The sequence below is a fragment of the Patagioenas fasciata genome, chromosome 1 (assembly GCF_037038585.1).
Source record: "Patagioenas fasciata isolate bPatFas1 chromosome 1, bPatFas1.hap1, whole genome shotgun sequence".
In the NCBI taxonomy this organism is placed as follows: Eukaryota; Metazoa; Chordata; class Aves; order Columbiformes; family Columbidae; genus Patagioenas; species Patagioenas fasciata.
In genome coordinates, this window is record NC_092520.1 from 1,274,118 (window position 1) to 1,292,398 (window position 18,281).

Sequence of the window (18,281 nt, forward strand, 5' to 3'; positions counted from 1 at the left end):
CTGCTCCGGGAGGGGCAGGTTGACCCCCCATTGAGGTCACAGATACCCCAGGGGGTCACAGATGTCCCCGGGGGCATCACAGGTGCCCTGGGGAGGGTCATAGATACCCCCCCATTGGGGTCATTGATGCCCCATGGGTCACAGCTGCCCTGAGGGGGGGCAAGTACCCCCCCAATTGGGGTCACTGATACCCCATTGCGCTCACAGATACCCCCGGTGGGGGGGTACAGGTACCCCTGGGGTGACACATGATGTGGGGGGGGGACAGATATGCCCCTGGGGGGTCACAGCTGCCCTGGGGGGACAGGTACCCCCCAAATTGGGGTCGCAGATGTCCCGGGGTGTGGGGGTCACAGATACCCCCCTGTTTGAATCACTGATACCCCATGGCTCGCAGATACCCCTGGGGTGGTCACAGCCCCCCCACGAGCCACAGATGTGCCCGGGGGGGGTTCACAGATGCCGGGGGGGTGTCACAGATGCCCTGGGGGGGCAGTTACCCCCCAATTAAGGTCGCAGATGCTCCTGGAGGGTCACAGCCCCCCCCTCCTCCGAGTCACAGATGTACCCGGGGGGGTCACAGATGCGTTGAGGGGACACACGTACCCCCCAAATTGGGGTCACAGATGCCCTGGGCGGGGGCACAGATGCCAGGGGGTGTCACAGATGCCCTGGGGGGGGCAGGTACCGCCCAGTTAGGGTCGCAGATGCCTCTGGGGGGATCATAGATGCCCACGAGTCACAGATGTCCCCGGGGGGGGTCACAGATGCCGAGGGGGGGTCCAAGCGGGGGGAGGAGACGCTTGCAACTGTCAATCAGACCGCGCCGACCCCGCCCCTCCTCGGGCCACGCCCCTTTCCCCTACTTGTCCTTGTGGGCGTGGCCTCCGCTCCGCGCAGGGCGCGGCGTCCCTCACTTCCGGGTCGGCGCGGCCCGGCCGGTCCCGGTCCCGGTGCCGCCGTGTCCCGTCCCCCCCGCCATGTCCACGCTGTTCCCGTCGCTGCTGCCGCGCGTCACCGAGTCCCTGTGGTTCAACCTCGACCGGCCGTGCGTGGACGAGACCGAACTGCAGCAGCAGGAGCAGCAACACCAGGCCTGGGTAAGCGGGGAGGGAACGGGGAACCGGGGGCAGCGAATTGTTCCCCGGATCCAACCTCAGCCTCCCCCGGCGCGACTTGAGGCCGTTTCCTCTGCTCCTGGCGCTTGTTCCTGGGGAGCAGAGCCCGACCCCCCTGGCTCCAAGCTCCTTTCAGGCAGTTCAGAGATCAGAAGGTCTCCCCTCAGCTCCTGTTCTCCAGCTGAACCCCCAGGTCCAAAACCACCCCCAGGATTGGCGGTTTGGCCTCCACAGGTCCCAGCACAGGTTCGGTCACTGCCCTGGGCCTGCTGGCCACACCAGTGCTGGTCCCAGCCAGGATGCTGTGGCCTCTTGGCCACCTGGGCACACACTGGCTCGTGTTCAGCCGCTGTTGAACCAGCTCTGGGTACAAGACTCCCATCTACAACTGCCCCATGTTGGAGCACGTCCCCACCAATTCAGCCAGATCACAGAATCCCAGAATGTCAGGGATTGAAGGGCCCTGGAAAGCTCATCCAGTGCAATCCCCCCATGGAGCAGGAACACTCAGCTGAGGTTCCACAGGAAGGTGTCCAGGCGGGTTTGAATGTCTGCAGAGAAGGAGACTCCACAACCTCCCTGGGCAGCCTGGGCCAGGCTCTGACACCCTCAGTTTCCTCTTAAATTTAAGTGCAACCTCCTGTGTTCCAGTTTGTACTCATTACCCCTTGTCCTGTCACTGGTTGTCACCCAGAAGAGCCTGGCTCCATCCTCCTGACACTGCCCCTTTCCATATTGATCCCCAGGAATGAGTCCCCCCTCAGTCTCCTCTTCTCCAGCTCCAGAGCCCCAGCTCCCTCAGCCTTTCCTCACACGGGAGATGCTCCACTCCCTTCAGCATCTTGGTGGCTGCGCTGGACTCTCTCCAGCAGTTCCCTGTCCTTCTGGAGCTGAGGGGCCACAACTGGACACAATATTCCAGGGGTGGTCTCACCAGGTCCAGAGGGGCGTTTCCTCTCCCAGGGGCTGCTCAGCAGATCCCACCCCTGAGCAATCTCCAGGCACTTCGGTTACCAAGCTGGAGACAACCAGGGAGCGTCAGTGGGACATGAGGCAAAGGTTCTTCCCCAGAGGTGCTGGACACTGAACAGGCTCCCAGGGAGGTGTCACGGCCCAACCTGACAGTGTTCAAGCAGAGACTGGACAGCGTCCTCAGACACACGGGGTGACCTGTGGGGTGTCCTGTGCAGGGACAGCACTTGGACTCCATGATCTGTGGGTTCTTCCAGCTCAGGATATTCTGTGATTGAGGGATCACCCAAGATTTAAATCAACTGATTTCCAAGCAATTCTTTCAACTTCTGATCAACAGGCGATATAGTGTGGGAGTGCGAGATGGAACATCCCGGGGGCTGTGACCTAACTCGTGCAGCAAGGTGACCCTTGGCTGTGTCTGCTGGGAACAGGATCTCACATGGGTTTGATGATAAAATAGTCCATCTTTCCCCTCCTCCCACCCCTTAATCACAGAATCACAGAAGGGTTTGTGTTGAAAGGACCTTAAAGATGATCTGGTTCCAACCCCTGCCATGACAGGGACATCTTCACCAGCTCACGGTGCTCAGAGCCCCATCCAGCCTGGCCTGGGATGTCTCCAGGGATGGTTCAGCCACCAGTGAGGAAGATGGGGACAGACTTTTCAGCAGGGCCTGTTGTGACAGGACAAGGGGTGATGGGTTAAACTAAAGGAGGGAGATTCAGGCCGGACATGAGGAAGAAATTGTTGCCCTGAGGGTGGTGAGAGCCTGGCCCAGGTTGGCCAGAGAGGTGGTGGCTGAACCATCCCTGGAGACATCCCAGGCCAGGCTGGACAATCATTTCTATTTGCTTCTCCTCTCTCATGCTCATTTCAGAAGGCAAAGAAGTTACCCTGAACTAATGTCACCTTTTTACTTGTCCTGCTGCTGGCTCCAGGCTCCTTTAGCAGCTCCTCGTTAATTAATTAACCTCTTCCACATGCTCTGTGCTTGGGTGCCACGGCCCTGAGTAGGGGGCAAAATCCCACCTGTTTCAATGATTTATTTGGTTTGTTTTTGAAGTATCTAGGTGATTAAATTATTGCAATTAGATAAAATAATTCCAATCAGTAATTAAACCCCCAGCGCTTGGGTGGGTCTGAGACCCCTTATTTTGGGGGAGGGTTTTAATTGAGCTTTAATTACTGGCAGTGCTTGTGCTCGTCTGGCTGAACAGATGCATTGAATTTGGGTTATATTTTTGGTGTAAAAACCCAAAAACATTATGTTTGGGTTCAGTTTGCCAGCGGGAAGCACTGGAGGGGGTCAGGATGTTCAAAGCCCCCCTTGACCGCCATTTTTCTCCCTGTTTACTCCCCACTTCCCCCCCCAGCTCCAGAGCATCGCTGAGAAGGACAACAACCTGGTGCCCATTGGGAAACCGGCATCCGAGGTGGGTTTGGCATCACGGAGAGGGGACAGGGGTGTCCCCCAGCCCTGTCAGAAGTGGGGGGACACTGTGGGGGTCACATCCCCCCCCGTGTCCCCCAGGCGAGGCGCTGGAGCTGTTGTCCCCACAGCACTACGACGAGGAGGAGGAGGAAGATGACGAGGATGACGAGGACAGTGAGGAGGACTCAGAGGACGACGAGGACATGCAGGACATGGACGAGATGAACGATTATAACGAATCGCCTGACGACGGGGAGATTAACGAGGTAAATTTTGGCGGGGGGGACGCCTCCCCTCAGATCCCCACTCTGCTTGTGGGGGGCTTAAACGTTTCCCCACCGCAGGTGGACATGGAGGGGGCAGAGCAGGACCAGGACCAGTGGATGATCTGAGCTGGAGGTTTGGGGGAGCCTGAGCCCCCCTAATGGTGCTGGAACCCCTGGGGAGCATTTTGGTGCCGGTGAAGCCGCGGGGGGGTGCAGAGCGATGCTGGGGGAGCACATGGTGTATTTTCTTAATAAACTCAATTTTTCAGAAACAGGCACAAGGCCCCACGCACCCCGTTTAATGGGGGCCCCGGTGCTCCACGGTGTCCCCGCCGGGCGCGGGGTCGCCATCCCCGGTGTAGCGCAGCTCGGCGATGCCGTCGGGGATGGCGGGGAAGTACTCGAGGCTGGCGCGGTGCAGGCGGCAGCGGTACCGGCCGCAGGTTTTGGCGTACTGCAGGAAATGGGGCGCGCCGGGGAACAGGACGTTGTCGGCCAGGACGGTGGCCCCCGGTGCCAGCAGCCGGTGAGTCTCCAGCAGCCGCAGGTCCCGCAGGTACCAGCACTTGCGGTGATCCATGAAGACGAAATCCACCTGGGCCAGGCCGTGGTGCTGCCGCAGCCGCGGGATCACCGTGTCCGTGGGGCCCACGATCAGCTCCACCTGCGCCGGATCCTGCTCAGTGTCGCCATATCGGGGTCCCCCCCGGTGTGTCCCCCCCTGTGCCCCGGTGCTCACCGTGCGCTCGTCGAAGCCGGCCAGCCGGATCACCTTTTCGGCCACGGCGCCGTGCCGCGGTTCCAGAGCCACAGTGTAGAGCCGGGCGCCCGGCGGCAGCCCCGCCGCCAGCAGCACCGCGCCGTAGCCAAGGTGGGTGCCCAGCTCCAGCACCCGCTGTGGCGCCCGCTCTGCCAGCAGCCGCTCCACGATCCGCCCTGTGGGGCCACCGAGTCCTCAGGGACACAGTGGGGACACTGGGGGCTGTGTCACCCCCTCCCCAGAGGGTTCCCTGGCGCCAAGAGGGGCAGGACGGAGGGAAACGGTTGCGCCAGAGCTCCCTTCTCCCCCTGCCCTGTGTCCCCCCGGCACTTGGGGACACAAAGTCCTGATCCGGTGCTGTGACCGTAGCAGTAGTGCCGTGGCTGTGCTAACGATGTTATGGCCACTCCAACGGCGCCACAGCTGTGCTGATGACACTGAGGCTGTGCCAACAGTGCTGTGGTCATGCCAGCGGTGCCGTGGCCACACCAGTGGTGTCACGGCTGTGTCAATGGTGCCATGGCCTTGCTGGTGCTGCCACAGCTGTGCCAGTGATGCTGTGGCTGCACTAATGGTGTCATGGCCATACCAGCAGAGCCGGGGCCTCAGCAGTGGTGTCATGGCCAGGTCAACAGAGCTGCAGTGGTGCCAATGACACCATGGCTGTGCTGATGGTGCCACGGCTGTATCAACACCAACAGCTATGCCAGCAATGCCACAGCTGTGTTAATGGTGACACTGCCATGCCAATTATACTGTGGCCACACCAACAGTGCTATGGCCATGCCAATGGTGCCATGGCCCTGCCGGGGGTGCTACAGCTGTGTCAACAATGCCAAGGCCCTGCCAATAATGCCATGGCCACACTAACAGTGCCATGGCCACACCAACAGTGCCATAGCTGTGCCAATGGCACCATGACCATGCCAACCATGCCATGGTCATACCAGCAGTGCCATGGCCACACCAACGGTGCCATGGCCACACCAACGGTGTTATGGCCACACCAACAGTGCCACGGCCATGCCAACAGTGTCATGGCCATACCAATGGTGCCATGGCTGTGCCAATGATACCATGGCCATGCCAACCATGCCACTGCCATGCCAATGGCGCCGTGACCATGCCACCTACGCCATGGCCGTATCAACAGTGCCATGGCCACACCAGTTGTGTCACGGCTGTGTCAATGGTGCCATGGCCGTGCTGGTGCTGCCACAGCTGTGCCAGTGATGCTATGGCTGCACTAATGGTGTCATGGCCATACCAGCAGAGCCAGGGCCTCAGCAATGGTGTCATGGCCAGGTCAACAGAGCTGCAGTGGTGCCAATGACACCATGGCCCTGCTGATGGTGCCACGGCTGTATCAACACCAACAGCTATGCCAGCAATGCCACAGCCATGTTAATGGTGACACCACCATGCCAATTGTACTGTGGCCATACCAACGGTGCTATTGCCATGCCAATGATGCCATGGCCGTGCCAGGGGTGCCACAGCTGTGTCAATAATGCCATGGCCCCACCAATAATGCCATGGCCACACTAACAGTGCCATGGCTGTGCCATTGGTGCAATGGCCACACCAGCAGTGCCATAGCTGTGCCAATGGCACCATGACCATGCCAACCATGCCATGGTCATACCAGCAGTGCCATGGCCACACCAATGGTGTCATGGCCACACCAATGGTGCCATGGCTGTGCCAATGATACCATGGCCATGCCAACCATGCCACTGCCATGCCAATGGCGCAGTGACCATGCCAACCACGCCATGGCCATATCAACAGTGCCATGGCCATGCCAATGGTGTCAGGGCTGTGCCAACAGTGCCATGGCTGTGCTGATTATACCATGGCCATACCAACAATGCGGTGGCCACATCAATGGTGCCGCAGCTTTACCATTGGTGCTGTGGCCATGCCGATGACACCATGTCCATGCCAACAGTGCCATAGCCGTGCCAATGACGCCACGACCACGCCGCCAGCGCCACGGCTGCACCGGTGGTGCCGCACCCGCGCCATAGACCGCTCTCACCTTTGACGGGCCCCACACAGCTCAGGTGCTCGTGGCGGCAGCTCCAGCGGTCGAAGGTGCTGAGGACGTGGCGGGGGTCGCCGGGCACCGCGTGCGCCAGCAGGTACTGGAAGGCGCGGTGCTCGCGGGGGACGCCGCTCAGGCGGTCGCGCAGCCAGAGCCGCAGCACCGCGCGGTAGAGCAGCGCCAGGTAGTGCCGGTAGCGCAGCAGGAGGGTGAGGAGCAGCGGGACGAAGGCCAGAGCGATGGCCGGGGACACCATGGCCAGGGGGAGTCCCCTGGGGAGCTGGTGCGTTGGGGACACGTGCGGCGTGGGCTGGAAGGGGGTGGCACAGGCGGAACCGTCGGGCACAGCCCCAGCGCAGCCCTTGGCTTTGCCTGCCCCGCGACGCGAATTCTGCACCACACACCCTGCGGCAGAAAACATGCGCCCAAAAAAGCCGCGACCCACGCACTGCACCCCAAAATCTGCACCCCGCGTTCGGCACCCCAAAGCGCGCACCCCAGAACCTGCGCCCGAAAACATGAGCCCCACAATGTGCGCCCTGCACCCCTCTACCTGCACCCCAAAACCAGCACCCCCAATCTGGACCCAAAATGTGCACCCCAAAACCTGCAGCACACACCCTGCACCCCTCAACCTGCACCCCCAAATCTGGACCCAAAATCTGTGCCCCAAAATGTGCATCTCAAAACCTGCACCCCCAAATCTGGACTCAAAATCTGCGCCCCAAAATGTGCACCCCAAAACCTGCACCCCCAAATCTGGACCCAAAATCTGTGCCCCAAAATTTGCACCTCAAAACCTGCATCCCAAAACCTGCAGCACACACCTTGCACCCTAAAACCTGCACCCCCAAATCTGGACCCAAAATCTGTGCCCCAAAATGTGCACCCCAAAACCTGGGCCCCAAAACCTGCAGCACACACCCTGCACCCTTCAAACCTGCACCTCAAAACCTGCACCCCCCAATCTGGACCCAAAATCTGTGCCCCAAATGTGCACCCCAAAACCTGGGCCCCAAAACCTGCAGCACACACCCTGCACCCCTCAACCTACACCCCCAAATCTGGACCCAGAATCTGTGCCCCAAAATGTGCACCTCAAAACCTGCACCCCAAAACCTGCAGCACACACCTTGCACCCCAAAACCTGCACCCCCAAATCTGGACCCAAAATCTGTGCCCCAAAATGTGCACCCCGAAACCTGGGCCCCAAAACCTGCAGCACACACCCTGCACCCCAAAACCTGCAACCCAAATCTGGACCCAAAATCTGTGCCCCAAAATGTGCACCCCAAAACCTGTGCCCCAAAACCTGCAGCACACACTCTGCACCCCTCAACCTGCACCTCAAACCTGCACCCCAAAACCTGCACTCCCCAATCTGGACCCAAAATCTGTGCCCCAAATGTGCACCCCAAAACCTGTGCCCCAAAACCTGCAGCACACACCTTGCACCCCAAAACCTGCACCCCCAAATCTGGACCCAAAATCTGTGCCCCAAAATGTGCACCCCAAAACCTGGGCCCCAAAACCTGCAGCACACACCCTGCACCCCAAAACCTGCAACCCAAATCTGGACCCAAAATCTGCACCCCAGCATGTGCACCCCAAAACCTGTGCCCCAAAACCTGCAGCACACACTCTGCACCCCTCAACCTGCACCTCAAACCTGCACCCCAAAACCTGCACTCCCCAATCTGGACCCAAAATCTGTGCCCCAAATGTGCACCCCAAAACCTGTGCCCCAAATCCTGCAGCACACACCCTGCACCCCTCAACCTGCACCCCCAAATCTGGACCCAGAATCTGTGCCCCAAAATGTGCACCTCAAAACCTGCACCCCAAAACCTGCAGCACACACCCTGCACCCTTCAAACCTGCACCCCAAAACCTGCACCCCCAAATCTGGACCCAAAATCTGTGCCCCAAAACCTGCACCCCAAAACCCTCACCCCACACTCTGACCTCAAAACCTGTACCCCAAAGCGTGCACCCCATACCCTGCACCCCAAAACCTGTGCCATGCACCCTCGCACCAAAATCTGTAGCTCACAATCTGCACCCACACCCTGCACCCCAAAACCAGCACCCCACACCCTTCACCCCGACACCTGCACCCCAAAATGTGCACCTCAAAACCTGTGCCCCACACCCTGTGCCCCAAAACGTGTCCCTCAAAACCTGCACCCCACATTCTGCACTCCAAAACCTGTGCCGCATACCCTCACCCCAAAACCTGCACCCAAAAACATGCACCCTGCACCCCAAAACCTGTGACACACCCTTGTGCCCTAAAACCTACACCCCAAAACATGCACCCTGCACCCCAAAATGTTCTACCCAAACCCTGTGCCCCAAAATGTGCACCTCAAAACCTGCGCCCACACCCTGCACCCCAAAACCAACACCCTGAAACCTGCAACCCGACGTGCACCCCAAAACCTGCCTTACACCCTGTGCCCCGAAACCAACACCCTGCACCCCAAAACCTGTGCCATGTACCCCCATCCCAACATCTGTACCCCAAAACATGCACCAAACAATCTGCACCCACACCCTGCACCCCAAAACCTGCACCCCAAAATGTGCACCTCAAAACCTGTGCCCCGCACCCCAACACCTGCACCCACAAACGTGCACCCGATGTGTGCATCCCATCCTGCTCCCCAAAACCTGCACCGTCGGGTGTCCCCGGCCACACCGAGGGGACAGAGCTGGGTGGCACCCACCTGAGAGCGGCTGCGGGGAGCGGGTGGGATCAGGATCGGGATCCAGGACACAGGACTCAGGATCCAGGACTCAGGCAGGATCAGGATCGGGATCCAGGACTCAGAATCAGGACTCAGGCAGGATCCAGGACTCAGAACTCAGGATCCAGGACTCAGAATCAGGATTCAGGATCCAGGACTCAGGATCCAGGACTCAGGCAGGATCAGGATCGGGATCCAGGACTCAGAATCAGGACTCAGGCAGGATCCAGGACTCAGGACTCAGGATCCAGGACTCAGGCAGGATCAGGATCCAGGACTCAGAATCAGGATTCAGGATCCAGGACACAGGATCCAGGACACAGGATCCAGGACTCAGGCAGGATCAGGATCCAGGACTCGGGACTCAGGATCCAGGACTCAGGCAGGATCAGGATCCAGGACTCAGAATCAAGATTCAGGATCCAGGACACAGGATCCAGGACTCAGGCAGGATCAGGATCAGGATCCAGGACTCAAAATCAGGACTCAGGCAGGATCCAGGACTCAGGATCCAGGACTCAGGCAGGATCAGGATCAGGATCCAGGACTCAGAATCAGGACTCAGGCAGGATCCAGGACTCAGGACTCAGGATCCAGGACTCAGGCAGGATCAGCATCAGGATCCAGGACTCAGAATCAGGACGCAATATCCAGGACACAGGCAGGATGAGGACTTGAGATCCAGGACTCAGGCAGGGTGCAGGACTCGGGCAGGATGAGGACACGGAATCCAGAACTCAGGATCCAGGACACAGGCAGGATCAGTATCCAGTGCACAGGATCAGTATCCAGTGCACAGGATCAGGACCCAGACAGGATCCAGGACTCAGGCCTCGGGCAGAAGCATGCAGGGAGCAGGCAGGATCCAGGGAGCAGGACTGAGGACCCAGGACCCAGACTCAGGACCCAGGACTCAGGACCCAGACTCAGGACCCAGGACTCAGGACCCAGACCCAGACTCAGGCAGAGGCCGCTGGGCCGGCAGCCCCGGCGCTGCCGCTCAATTATTGATGGTGGCACCGCGGCTGCAGCGGCTCCGGTTACTGGGGACCAGTTACCGATGGGGGAGGGGAAATGGGGAGGGGGGATCCCTGTACAGGGACTGGGGGCTGATAATGGGGCTGATACTAAGGCTGGGGTCCCCATACTGGAACTGGGGTCCTTATACTGGGGCTGGGGTCTGATACTGGAACTGGGGTCCCTATACTGGGGCTGGGGTCTGATACCAGGGCTGGGGTCCCCATACTGGAACTGGGGTCCCTATACTGGGGCTGGGGTCTGATACCGGGGCTGGGCTGCCCATACTGGGGCTGGGCTTCCCATACTGGGGCTGGGGTCCCCATACTGGAGCTAGGGTCTTATACTGGGGTTGGGGTCCCCATACTGGGACTGGGGTCCCTACACTGAGACTGGGGGCTGGTACTGGAACTGGGGTCCCCATACTGGGACTGGGGCCTGGTGCGGGGCTGGGGGCAGTGGGATTACTGGGGGGCGCTGGGAGGGTCACCAAGAGGCACTGGGGGTCACTGGGGGGGCACTAGGAGCACTGGGGGTTCACTGGTGGGCACTGGGGGATACTGGGGGAGCTGGGAGCAATGGGAGCACTGGGGACACTGGGTGTCACTGGGAGGCACTGGGGGGGTTACTGGAGGGAACTGGGCAGGGTCACCGGGAGGCACCGAGGAGTTAGTGGGGAACACTGGGGTTCACTGGGGGGCACTGGGGAGTTACTGGGGGAACTGGGAGCAAGGGGAGAACTGGGAGCACTGGGGGGGGCATTGGGGAGCGCTGGGGGGCACCAGGGGGTTACTGGTGGGCACTGGGGGGGTCACTGGGGTCACGGGGGCGACACCCGCGTGCACGCGCCGCCCCGCGCGCCGCCCCCCCCCCCCCCCCCGGCGCCACGCGCGCACATACACACGCGCGCGCGGGGAGGGGCGGCGCGTGCCGGCGCCCACGTGACCGGCGCCCCGTCACGCGCGCGCGTCGCCCACGGCCGCGTGACACGGCCCGCGCGCGAGCCCGCGCCCAACAAAGCCCGCGCGCGCCCGCGCGCACCTCCCCCCCCACCCCGCGCTGATTGGCCACCCGCCGCGCGACGGCACCGCCCACCTCTCCTTCCCCATTGGCTCTTTCCGCCGAGCCACGTGACGGCGGGTCACGAGGCCGGTGGGGCGGTGGCTCCGCCCCCTCCCGCTCCCCCGTCACGTGAGCGGGGCGGCCGGGCCCCTCCCGGACAGCGCCGGGGCGCCGCTCGCCATGGGCTGCTGCTACAGCAGCGAGGCCGAGGCCTCCGACCAGGTGCGCCCGGGGCCGCCGTGGGGAGCCCGGGGCCGGCGGGGACCGGGGCTGCCGGGGCCGCGGGCTGGGGGGGCGGGGGGTGCGGCCCGTTCCCGGTACGCGCCGGCCTGTCCCGTAGGCCGCGGCCCCGCCGTGCTGGAGACACGACGCGGGGGGCGGCCCGGCCGCTCCCACCCTGTCCCCGTTTCCCCGCCGTTCCCCTCGCGATGCTCCTGGGGTGGGCGTTCCCGGGACACCCCTTCAGTCCCCCCCAGGAAGCGGCTCCAGGAGTCTCGGGCGCCCCATGACAGCAGCAGCGGAGCCGCTGCCTCCCGGTCCTGCCGATGCCCACCCGGGTTTGGGGGGTCTGGCCTTGCCGTGGCCGCCTTGCTGCTCGGGAGAGCCGGGGAATCCAGACGCTCGGGGTCTGGTGGCTCCGAAGCCGCTGTCACCGTCCCCGGAGGAACCCGCTGGCCCCGTCCCCACCGCGACCCCTCTCCCTGCCATCGTTATCTCCACTCGCAGAGTTTTCCTGCTCGTCACCTCTCCAATGTCCCTTTCTCCTGCCATTTCTCCCCCGCGGTGACACATCCCGACCCCAGAGGCCCCATGGTGGGATCGGTGCCAGCGGCTCCTTCCCAGGGCAGCAGCGTCACCGTCACCGCCGAGCGGCTCCTGCAAAACCGGAGCCGTCACCTGTCCCGCAGAAACTTAATCCCCATGTCCCTCCTGCGGAGTCAGTCCCTGACAGCTCATCCCTGCGGGGCCCAGCCTGTGGGGCAGGAGAGGGCTCTGAATGGGATCTGAGTGACATTTGGGGGCACTGTACCCCTAAAACTGGCAGAGGGGGACATGCCCTGTGGTTCAGCTCCCTCTGAGAGCCTCCTCTTTGGGGGGGGGTGTGACCGGGGGGGTTCACCCACCTGGGTGTTTGGTGGGTCTGGGTGGGGGGTGAGGCCGTGGTAGGTGGGTTTGGGGTGCAATGGGTGCGTCCCCATTAGCCCCACGTTTTTGGGTCGGTTGGTGCTGGTGTCTTGGGGATATTCTGCTGGGGGGGCTGGGAAAAACAGAGGAATTGAGGAAAAGGAGCCCAGGCACAACTTCGGCACAGCTGGGGTGACACTGGGCCTGAGCCTCCTCTTGCTGTTTGTCCCCTCCCCAGGAAGAAGAGACAAAGCGGCTGCTGGAGCCGGCGGCCACCCCACCCAAGGTGCTGAACGGTGCTGAGCAGAGTTACCACAGCCTCCCCTCGGCGCGCACCGACGAGCAGGCCATGCTCTCCTCCATCCTCGCCAAAACCGCCATGTAAGCCCTACACAGCCCCCCTGGCTCTGGTTTGAGCCCCCCACCTGGGTGTGGGGTGACCCCCAGGCTGGGGGGCAGGGGCTGGGGAAGCAGAGTGGGGTGAGCAAGTGAGTCCGTTGGGACAGCAGGGGTTTGGAAAAGCCTCTCAAGATCATCAGTCCACCCACAACCCAGCCCTGTCCCTGCCCCATGTCCTGAGAACCTCATGTCCGTCTGTCCAGCCCTCCAGGGATGGTGACTCCAGCACTGCCCTGGGCAGCCTGTTCCAATGCCCCACAGCCCTTTGGGGAAGAAATTGTTCCTAAATCCAACCTCAACCTCCCCTGGCGCAACTTGAGGCCGTTTCCTCTGCTCCTGGCGCAACTTGAGGCCGTTTCATCTGCTCCTGGCTCTTGTTCCTGGGGAGCAGAGCCCGACCCCCCTGGCTCCAAGCTCCTTTCAGGCAGTTCAGAGATCAGAAGGTCTCCCCTCAGCTCCTGTTCTCCAGCTGAACCCCCCAGGTCCCTCAGCCGCTCCCATCACGCTTGTGCTCCAGCCCCTCACCAGCTCCGTTCCCTTCTCTCCACTCGCTCCAGCACCTCAAAGCCTTTTATTATCCTTGTGGGTGGGGGGGACATGACAAACCCCCAGCGGGACCCACTGTTTCGTGTCCCCACAGCAACATCATCGACGTGTCGGCTGCGGACTCGCAGGGCATGGAGCAGCACGAGTACATGGACCGAGCGCGGCAGTACAGGTGAGCCCGACCCCGCTCCCCTGCCTGTCCCCACGTCCCGGTGCTTGTCCCAGCATCCCAGCTCTGACCTGTCACCGCTGTCCCCCGGCAGCACGCGCCTGGCCATGCTGAGCAGCTCACTGCCGCACTGGAAGAAGCTGCCGCTGTTGCCGTCTCTCACCAACCAACCGCACCAAGTCCTGGCCAGCGACCCCGTCCCCTTCGCAGACCTGCAGCAGGTGAGGGGCTGGGGACAGCCTGGGGTCCTCTCGGTGTTCCCCTCGGGGCGGCAGTGATGTCCCCACTCACCGGGGGCTGGTTTTGGCAGCCTGGCTGTGCCCCAGAGTCCTGGGCAGGTCCTGGCGGCTCCTCCCACTGTCCTTAGCTCAGCACAGCCGTGCTGGGGGAGCTGGGGTGCTGTGGGGACACGGTGACCATGCCAGAGGAGTGGGGACACCATGGACACACAGTGACCATGCCAGGGCAGTGGGGACACTGTGGAGACACTGTGGTTGTGCCAGGGTGCTGCAGGCAGGGAGGGGTCCCAGTGCCAGTGAGGGATGTTGTAGCCAATGCGGAAAGATCCGGAGCTCCAGGCGGCACTGTGGGGATTTGTTAGTCCTGAAGGCAAAGCCGAGTCAGGGGTGCAGGCAGTGGGTGAATGCAGCCGGTGCAGGCAGCACAGGCAGCGCAGGCAGCAGGTGAATGCAGCAGGTGCAGGCAGTGTAGGCAGCAGGTGCAGGTAGTGTAGGCAGTGCCAGGCAGCAGGTGAATGCAGCAGGCAAAGGCAGTGGGTGCAGGCAGCATGGGCAGCAGGTGCAGGCAGCACAGGCAGTAGATACAGGCAGTGGATGCAGGCAGCACAGGCAGTGCAGGCAGCAGGTGCAGGCAGCATGGGTGATAGGTACAGGCGGTGTAGGCAGTGGGTGCAGGCAGCATGGGCGGTAGATACAGGCAGTATAGGCAGTGGATACAGGCAGCACAGGCAGTGCAGGCAGCGCCTCTGCGCCCCACACAGGATCCCTGGGCAGCAGGGGGGCTGTGGGGCAGCAGGGGGGCTGTGGGGCAGCGCAGGCAGCGTCACCCCGCAGATCCGCTCCCCCGCGCAGGCAGCAGCTGCCACTGCCCCTTCCCTGCCTGGCAGGGCTGAATTCGCTCCCCGCTGCATTTGAGGGGGTCTCCCCAGCCCCCCACCCCAGTTGCTGCTCCCCGTGGAGTCACGGGGTTCAGCACCCGCCCTGGGGGGGTTCACCCACGGGACATACCGACCCCCCCGGCCGGGTTTTGGCGCCCGCAGGTGTCCCGGATCGCTGCCTACGCCTTCAGCGCCCTCTCCCAGATCCGCGTCGACGCCAAAGAAGAACTGGTTGTACAGTTTGGCATCCCCTGAGCCCCCCCTGCCGCACCATTTTGGGGGGGGTTCTGGTTTGTTGTTTTGGTTTTTTTTTCTCCCCTCTTTTTGGTCTTTATTTCTCCTCCTCACGGCACCGCAACGGAACTTGTACAGATGCCCCGTTTGCTACTAATTGCCACCACGCTTGTCACCGGCGTGTCCCCCCCGGGACCTTCCTCTCCCTCCTGGGGGGTGGGTGGGGGGGTGGGGGTGCGTGGGGGGGACACACACGACGCTGCGTCTCGCCAGGATGGCACAAAGGGAAGGCCGGCACGGTGAGACCCCGGCACAGGCAGTGACACTGCGGGGGGGACCCGGTGGCTTCTGTCACTGTCCCCCCCCCATTTTTACATGTTTGAACCTTTATTTGGCTGGGTTTGTTTTTTTCTTTAATTATTATTTTTGGCCACAGTAGATAAATCCACGTTCAGCCGGCGCCCGTCTCCTCTGTCCTGGATGCATGGGGGGGTGACACATCCCCCTGTCCTCTCCTGGGGGGGTGACGGGGATTTTGGGGATGAATGCGCCTTGTTTGGGGACAGCTCTTGGGACAGAGACCCGCAGCTCGGGGGGGCTCTGGGTGCTGCTGTTTCCATGTTGCGCTTTGTCCCCTCCAGCCTTTTCCACTGTGTCCCCCTGTGCAGGGGGTGACATGGAGGGGACACAAGTTCCACGACACCTCCCCAAACAGGCGGCCCAGCGCAGCTCTGGGGGCTGGTGACACCCTGGGGACTTCAGTCCCCTCCCATGTCCCGCAGCTCTCTCAGCCCTGGGGATGTCACTGTGTCCCTACCTCACTAGGAAGCCAGGGGGGGTGCTCTGCGTCCTGGGGCCCCCCCTTTCTTCTTGCCGCGCTGGGCGATGGCCGCGTCCTCGCGGTCCTGTTTTGTCACAGCGCTGAAGTCCAGCGAGGTGAGATGTGGCAGCTCGGACAACACATAGTTCCTTTTTGTGGGGGGGATAATGAGGTTCAGTGGGGTACAGAGGCCCCCCCCCAAGTCTCCCGGAGGGGGTGTGGGGGGGTTACCTGTAACCCCTGAGCTCCTCCATGGGGTTCCCGTGCAGGGTGAGGCGGCGCAGCTGGGGCAGGACCCCCAATTTGTCCACCTCACCCAGCTCCCCGATGTTATTCCCGTGCAGCTGCAGGCTCTGCAGGGCCCCCAGGGTGCTCAGCACCTGTGGGACCCCCCCAAAATCAGCTGGGGACCCTGGGACCCCCTGGCAGGGTGGGGAAACTGAGGCAGGGCCCTGTACCGGGTGGATGTGCTGGAGGCGGTTGAAGGAGAGGTCGAGCCAGTGCAGCAGCGCGGGGTCCAGGCGCAGCCCCCACAGGGTGGGGGGCAGCTCCTCTAGCCCCCCCAGTTGGTTGTTGTTGAGGCGCAAGGCCAGGGGGGGCGGCTGGGGGGGCACGGGGCCGGCGCGGGGCTGGGTCTGCAGGAGATCTGGGGGGAGACAGGGGAGTCCCATGGGTGGGGGGGTGCTGGTTCTGGGGGGCGGGTCCCCAGCTGGGGAGTGCAGGTCCTGTGGGGAGGTCCCATGGGAGAAATGGAGTCATGTGGGGGGGGAATTGGGGGACCATGGGGGTTCCCACTTGGGGACCAGGAATTCTGGTGGAGGGGGAAGAGTCCCATGGTGGGTGTGGGGTTGTGGGATGGGGGCGGTGTCCTGGGGGGGGGCCCATGGGGAGAGTGGGGTCCTATGGATGGGGGGGTGGGTCTCACAGGGGTGCTGGTTCTGGCTGGGGGGGGGCCTATTTGAGGAGTGCAGGTCCTATGGGGGGGTCCCATGGTGTGGGGGGGTCATCAGTGGGAATGGAGGACCATGGGGGGGTTCCCACTTGGCGCATGGGGTGATGTGGGGGGGTGGCATCATGTGCGGGGGTCCTGTGAGGGGGCTCCCACGGGGAGAGTGGGGTCCCATGGGTGGGGGGGTGGGTCTCACGGGGGGTGCTGGTTCCATGGAGGGTCCCAGTTCCATGGGGGGTCCCAGCTGGGGAGTGCAGGTCCTGGGAGGGTCCCATGGGAGGAATGAGGTCGGGTGGGGGGTGTCACTAGTGGGAGTGGGATGCCATGGGGGGGTCGCACTTGGGGAGTGGGGTCTGGGTTGGGAGGGGTGGGGAGCAGGGGCTCAAATGGGGGGGTCTCTAGGGGGGAGGGGGATTCCCCAGGGGCAGAAGGGTCAGGTGGGGAGGCCCTCAGAGGGACCAGGGTCATGGGAGGGGGGTGTCCCATGGTGGGGAGTGGGGTCTGGTGGGGGGATCCCATAGGGGAAATGGAGTCCTGGGGGGGGGTTCCATGTGGGAAATGGGGTTTTGGGGGAGACCAGCGTCCCATGGATGGGTCTCACAGGTGGAAGGGGCTCATGGGGGTGGTTGGGGGGTGTCCCATGGGGGGGGTCCCACGGGAGAGGAGCAGGGTCCTATGCGGGGGGGGTGTCCCATGATGGGAGTGAGGTCATGGGGTGGTGGGTGTCCCATGGGGGGTCCCGTTTGGGGCGCAGGATCCCATGGGGAGTGTCCCACGGGTGGAGGGGGGTCTGGCCACACCCACCCTCGATGGTGCTGATGTTGCAGAAGGAGAAGTCGAGGGGGGGGCTCAGCTCGGGCCGCTCCTCCCAGGCCGGCATCTCCCTGCCCCCCCCAGCGCTGTGGGGCAGAGTGGGACCCCAGTGCCCACCCCCTCCGTCCCCACATGTCCCCACTGTCCCACTGTGGGCTTTTGGGTCCTCCCCACCCCCTCCCGGGTCCCTTGTGTGTCCCCACCCCCTGAATGGGGGCCTGTGCCCTCCCCCTCCCCCCCCCAACTCCCATACGCCCCACGCGTGTTCCATTACACCCCCAGGAGCCCCCTCCCCTGGACCCCCATACGTGTCTCCATGTTGTCCAGGACCCCCCCACCTTTCCCTTTTGGCCCCACACGTGTGTCGCCCCCACCACCAGACGCCCTCTCTCCTGGGACTCCACCCGTGTTCCCCAGAAGCCCCCCCGGCCCCACGGGTGTCCCGCAGGACCCCCTCTCCTGCCCCCTGCCCCGTTTCCCTGTGTCACCTCAGGACTCCTTGTCTCCCCCCGCCTCCCCGTGTCCCTGTGTCCCCCAGGACCCTTTCCGCCCCCTCCCCGCGTGTCCCGATGTCCCCCAAGACCCCTCCCGGCCCCTCCCTGTGTTCCCCTAGGACCCCCCATGTCCCGGTACCTTCCGCCGCCGCCCCCTCCCCACTCGCGTCTCCCCCGTTGCCACGGC

The 18,281-nt window shown here is 62.8% G+C and overlaps 4 protein-coding genes across 8 annotated transcripts; 2 read left to right on the forward strand and 2 right to left on the reverse strand.

Annotated features, from left to right (window-relative positions):
* Positions 1 to 868: 868 nt before the first annotated feature.
* Positions 869 to 4,073, forward strand: ANAPC15 (anaphase promoting complex subunit 15). Its single transcript, XM_065835039.2, has 4 exons — positions 869 to 1,100; positions 3,468 to 3,527; positions 3,655 to 3,792; positions 3,871 to 4,073. Exons 1-4 carry the CDS (start codon positions 981 to 983, stop codon positions 3,916 to 3,918), a joined length of 366 nt encoding a protein of 121 aa, XP_065691111.1. The 5' UTR covers positions 869 to 980; the 3' UTR covers positions 3,919 to 4,073.
* Positions 4,064 to 9,464, reverse strand: LOC136110994 (transmembrane O-methyltransferase homolog). The gene is made up of 4 exons (XM_065854833.2): positions 9,329 to 9,464; positions 6,594 to 6,909; positions 4,532 to 4,728; positions 4,064 to 4,456 (listed from the first exon to the last, which is right to left on the reverse strand). Exons 2-4 carry the CDS (start codon positions 6,853 to 6,855, stop codon positions 4,091 to 4,093), a joined length of 825 nt encoding a protein of 274 aa, XP_065710905.2. The 5' UTR covers positions 6,856 to 6,909; positions 9,329 to 9,464; the 3' UTR covers positions 4,064 to 4,090.
* A 2,032-nt stretch (positions 9,465 to 11,496) lies between these two features.
* On the forward strand, positions 11,497 to 15,478 carry LAMTOR1 (late endosomal/lysosomal adaptor, MAPK and MTOR activator 1). The gene is made up of 5 exons (XM_065834960.2): positions 11,497 to 11,650; positions 12,792 to 12,934; positions 13,593 to 13,670; positions 13,762 to 13,888; positions 14,947 to 15,478. Exons 1-5 carry the CDS (start codon positions 11,609 to 11,611, stop codon positions 15,037 to 15,039), a joined length of 483 nt encoding a protein of 160 aa, XP_065691032.1. The 5' UTR covers positions 11,497 to 11,608; the 3' UTR covers positions 15,040 to 15,478.
* LRRC51 (leucine rich repeat containing 51) lies at positions 15,419 to 18,278 on the reverse strand. 5 transcript variants are annotated; one of them, XM_071810649.1, is made up of 6 exons: positions 18,234 to 18,278; positions 17,592 to 17,686; positions 16,297 to 16,484; positions 16,070 to 16,218; positions 15,836 to 15,987; positions 15,419 to 15,533 (listed from the first exon to the last, which is right to left on the reverse strand). In XM_071810649.1, exons 2-5 carry the CDS (start codon positions 17,665 to 17,667, stop codon positions 15,840 to 15,842), a joined length of 561 nt encoding a protein of 186 aa, XP_071666750.1. In that variant the 5' UTR covers positions 17,668 to 17,686; positions 18,234 to 18,278; the 3' UTR covers positions 15,419 to 15,533; positions 15,836 to 15,839. The 5 variants fall into 5 exon arrangements, with proteins under 5 accessions (XP_071666750.1, XP_071666844.1, XP_071666708.1 ...); XM_071810684.1 differs by lacking the exon at positions 15,419 to 15,533 and adding an exon at positions 15,542 to 15,678 and having other exon boundaries at positions 16,070 to 16,191; XM_065854713.2 differs by lacking the exon at positions 15,419 to 15,533 and adding an exon at positions 15,542 to 15,678.
* Positions 18,279 to 18,281: the final 3 nt, after the last annotated feature.

Excerpts from the sequence above, each read along its gene's own strand:
- ANAPC15 (XM_065835039.2), top strand. The coding sequence starts at position 981 with ATGTCCACGCTGTTCCCGTCGCTGCTGCCGCGCGTCACCGAGTCCCTG. Across the intron at positions 3,528-3,654 it reads TTGGGAAACCGGCATCCGAG|CACTACGACGAGGAGGAGGA; the intron begins GTGGGTTTGGCA and ends TTGTCCCCACAG. Across the intron at positions 3,793-3,870 it reads ACGACGGGGAGATTAACGAG|GTGGACATGGAGGGGGCAGA; the intron begins GTAAATTTTGGC and ends TCCCCACCGCAG.
- LOC136110994 (XM_065854833.2), bottom strand. The coding sequence starts at position 6,855 with ATGGTGTCCCCGGCCATCGCTCTGGCCTTCGTCCCGCTGCTCCTCACC. Across the intron at positions 4,729-6,593 it reads CTGTGTGGGGCCCGTCAAAG|GGCGGATCGTGGAGCGGCTG; the intron begins GTGAGAGCGGTC and ends GTGGCCCCACAG. Across the intron at positions 4,457-4,531 it reads CCGGCTTCGACGAGCGCACG|GTGGAGCTGATCGTGGGCCC; the intron begins GTGAGCACCGGG and ends GATCCGGCGCAG.
- LAMTOR1 (XM_065834960.2), top strand. The coding sequence starts at position 11,609 with ATGGGCTGCTGCTACAGCAGCGAGGCCGAGGCCTCCGACCAG. Across the intron at positions 11,651-12,791 it reads AGGCCGAGGCCTCCGACCAG|GAAGAAGAGACAAAGCGGCT; the intron begins GTGCGCCCGGGG and ends TCCCCTCCCCAG. Across the intron at positions 13,889-14,946 it reads CCTTCGCAGACCTGCAGCAG|GTGTCCCGGATCGCTGCCTA; the intron begins GTGAGGGGCTGG and ends TGGCGCCCGCAG.
- LRRC51 (XM_071810607.1), bottom strand. The coding sequence starts at position 17,667 with ATGCCGGCCTGGGAGGAGCGGCCCGAGCTGAGCCCCCCCCTCGACTTC. Across the intron at positions 16,485-17,591 it reads CAACATCAGCACCATCGAGG|ATCTCCTGCAGACCCAGCCC; the intron begins GTGGGTGTGGCC and ends GTCTCCCCCCAG. Across the intron at positions 15,679-15,835 it reads CCCCCTGGCTTCCTAGTGAG|GGGGACACAGTGGAAAAGGC; the intron begins GTAGGGACACAG and ends CCCCCTGCACAG.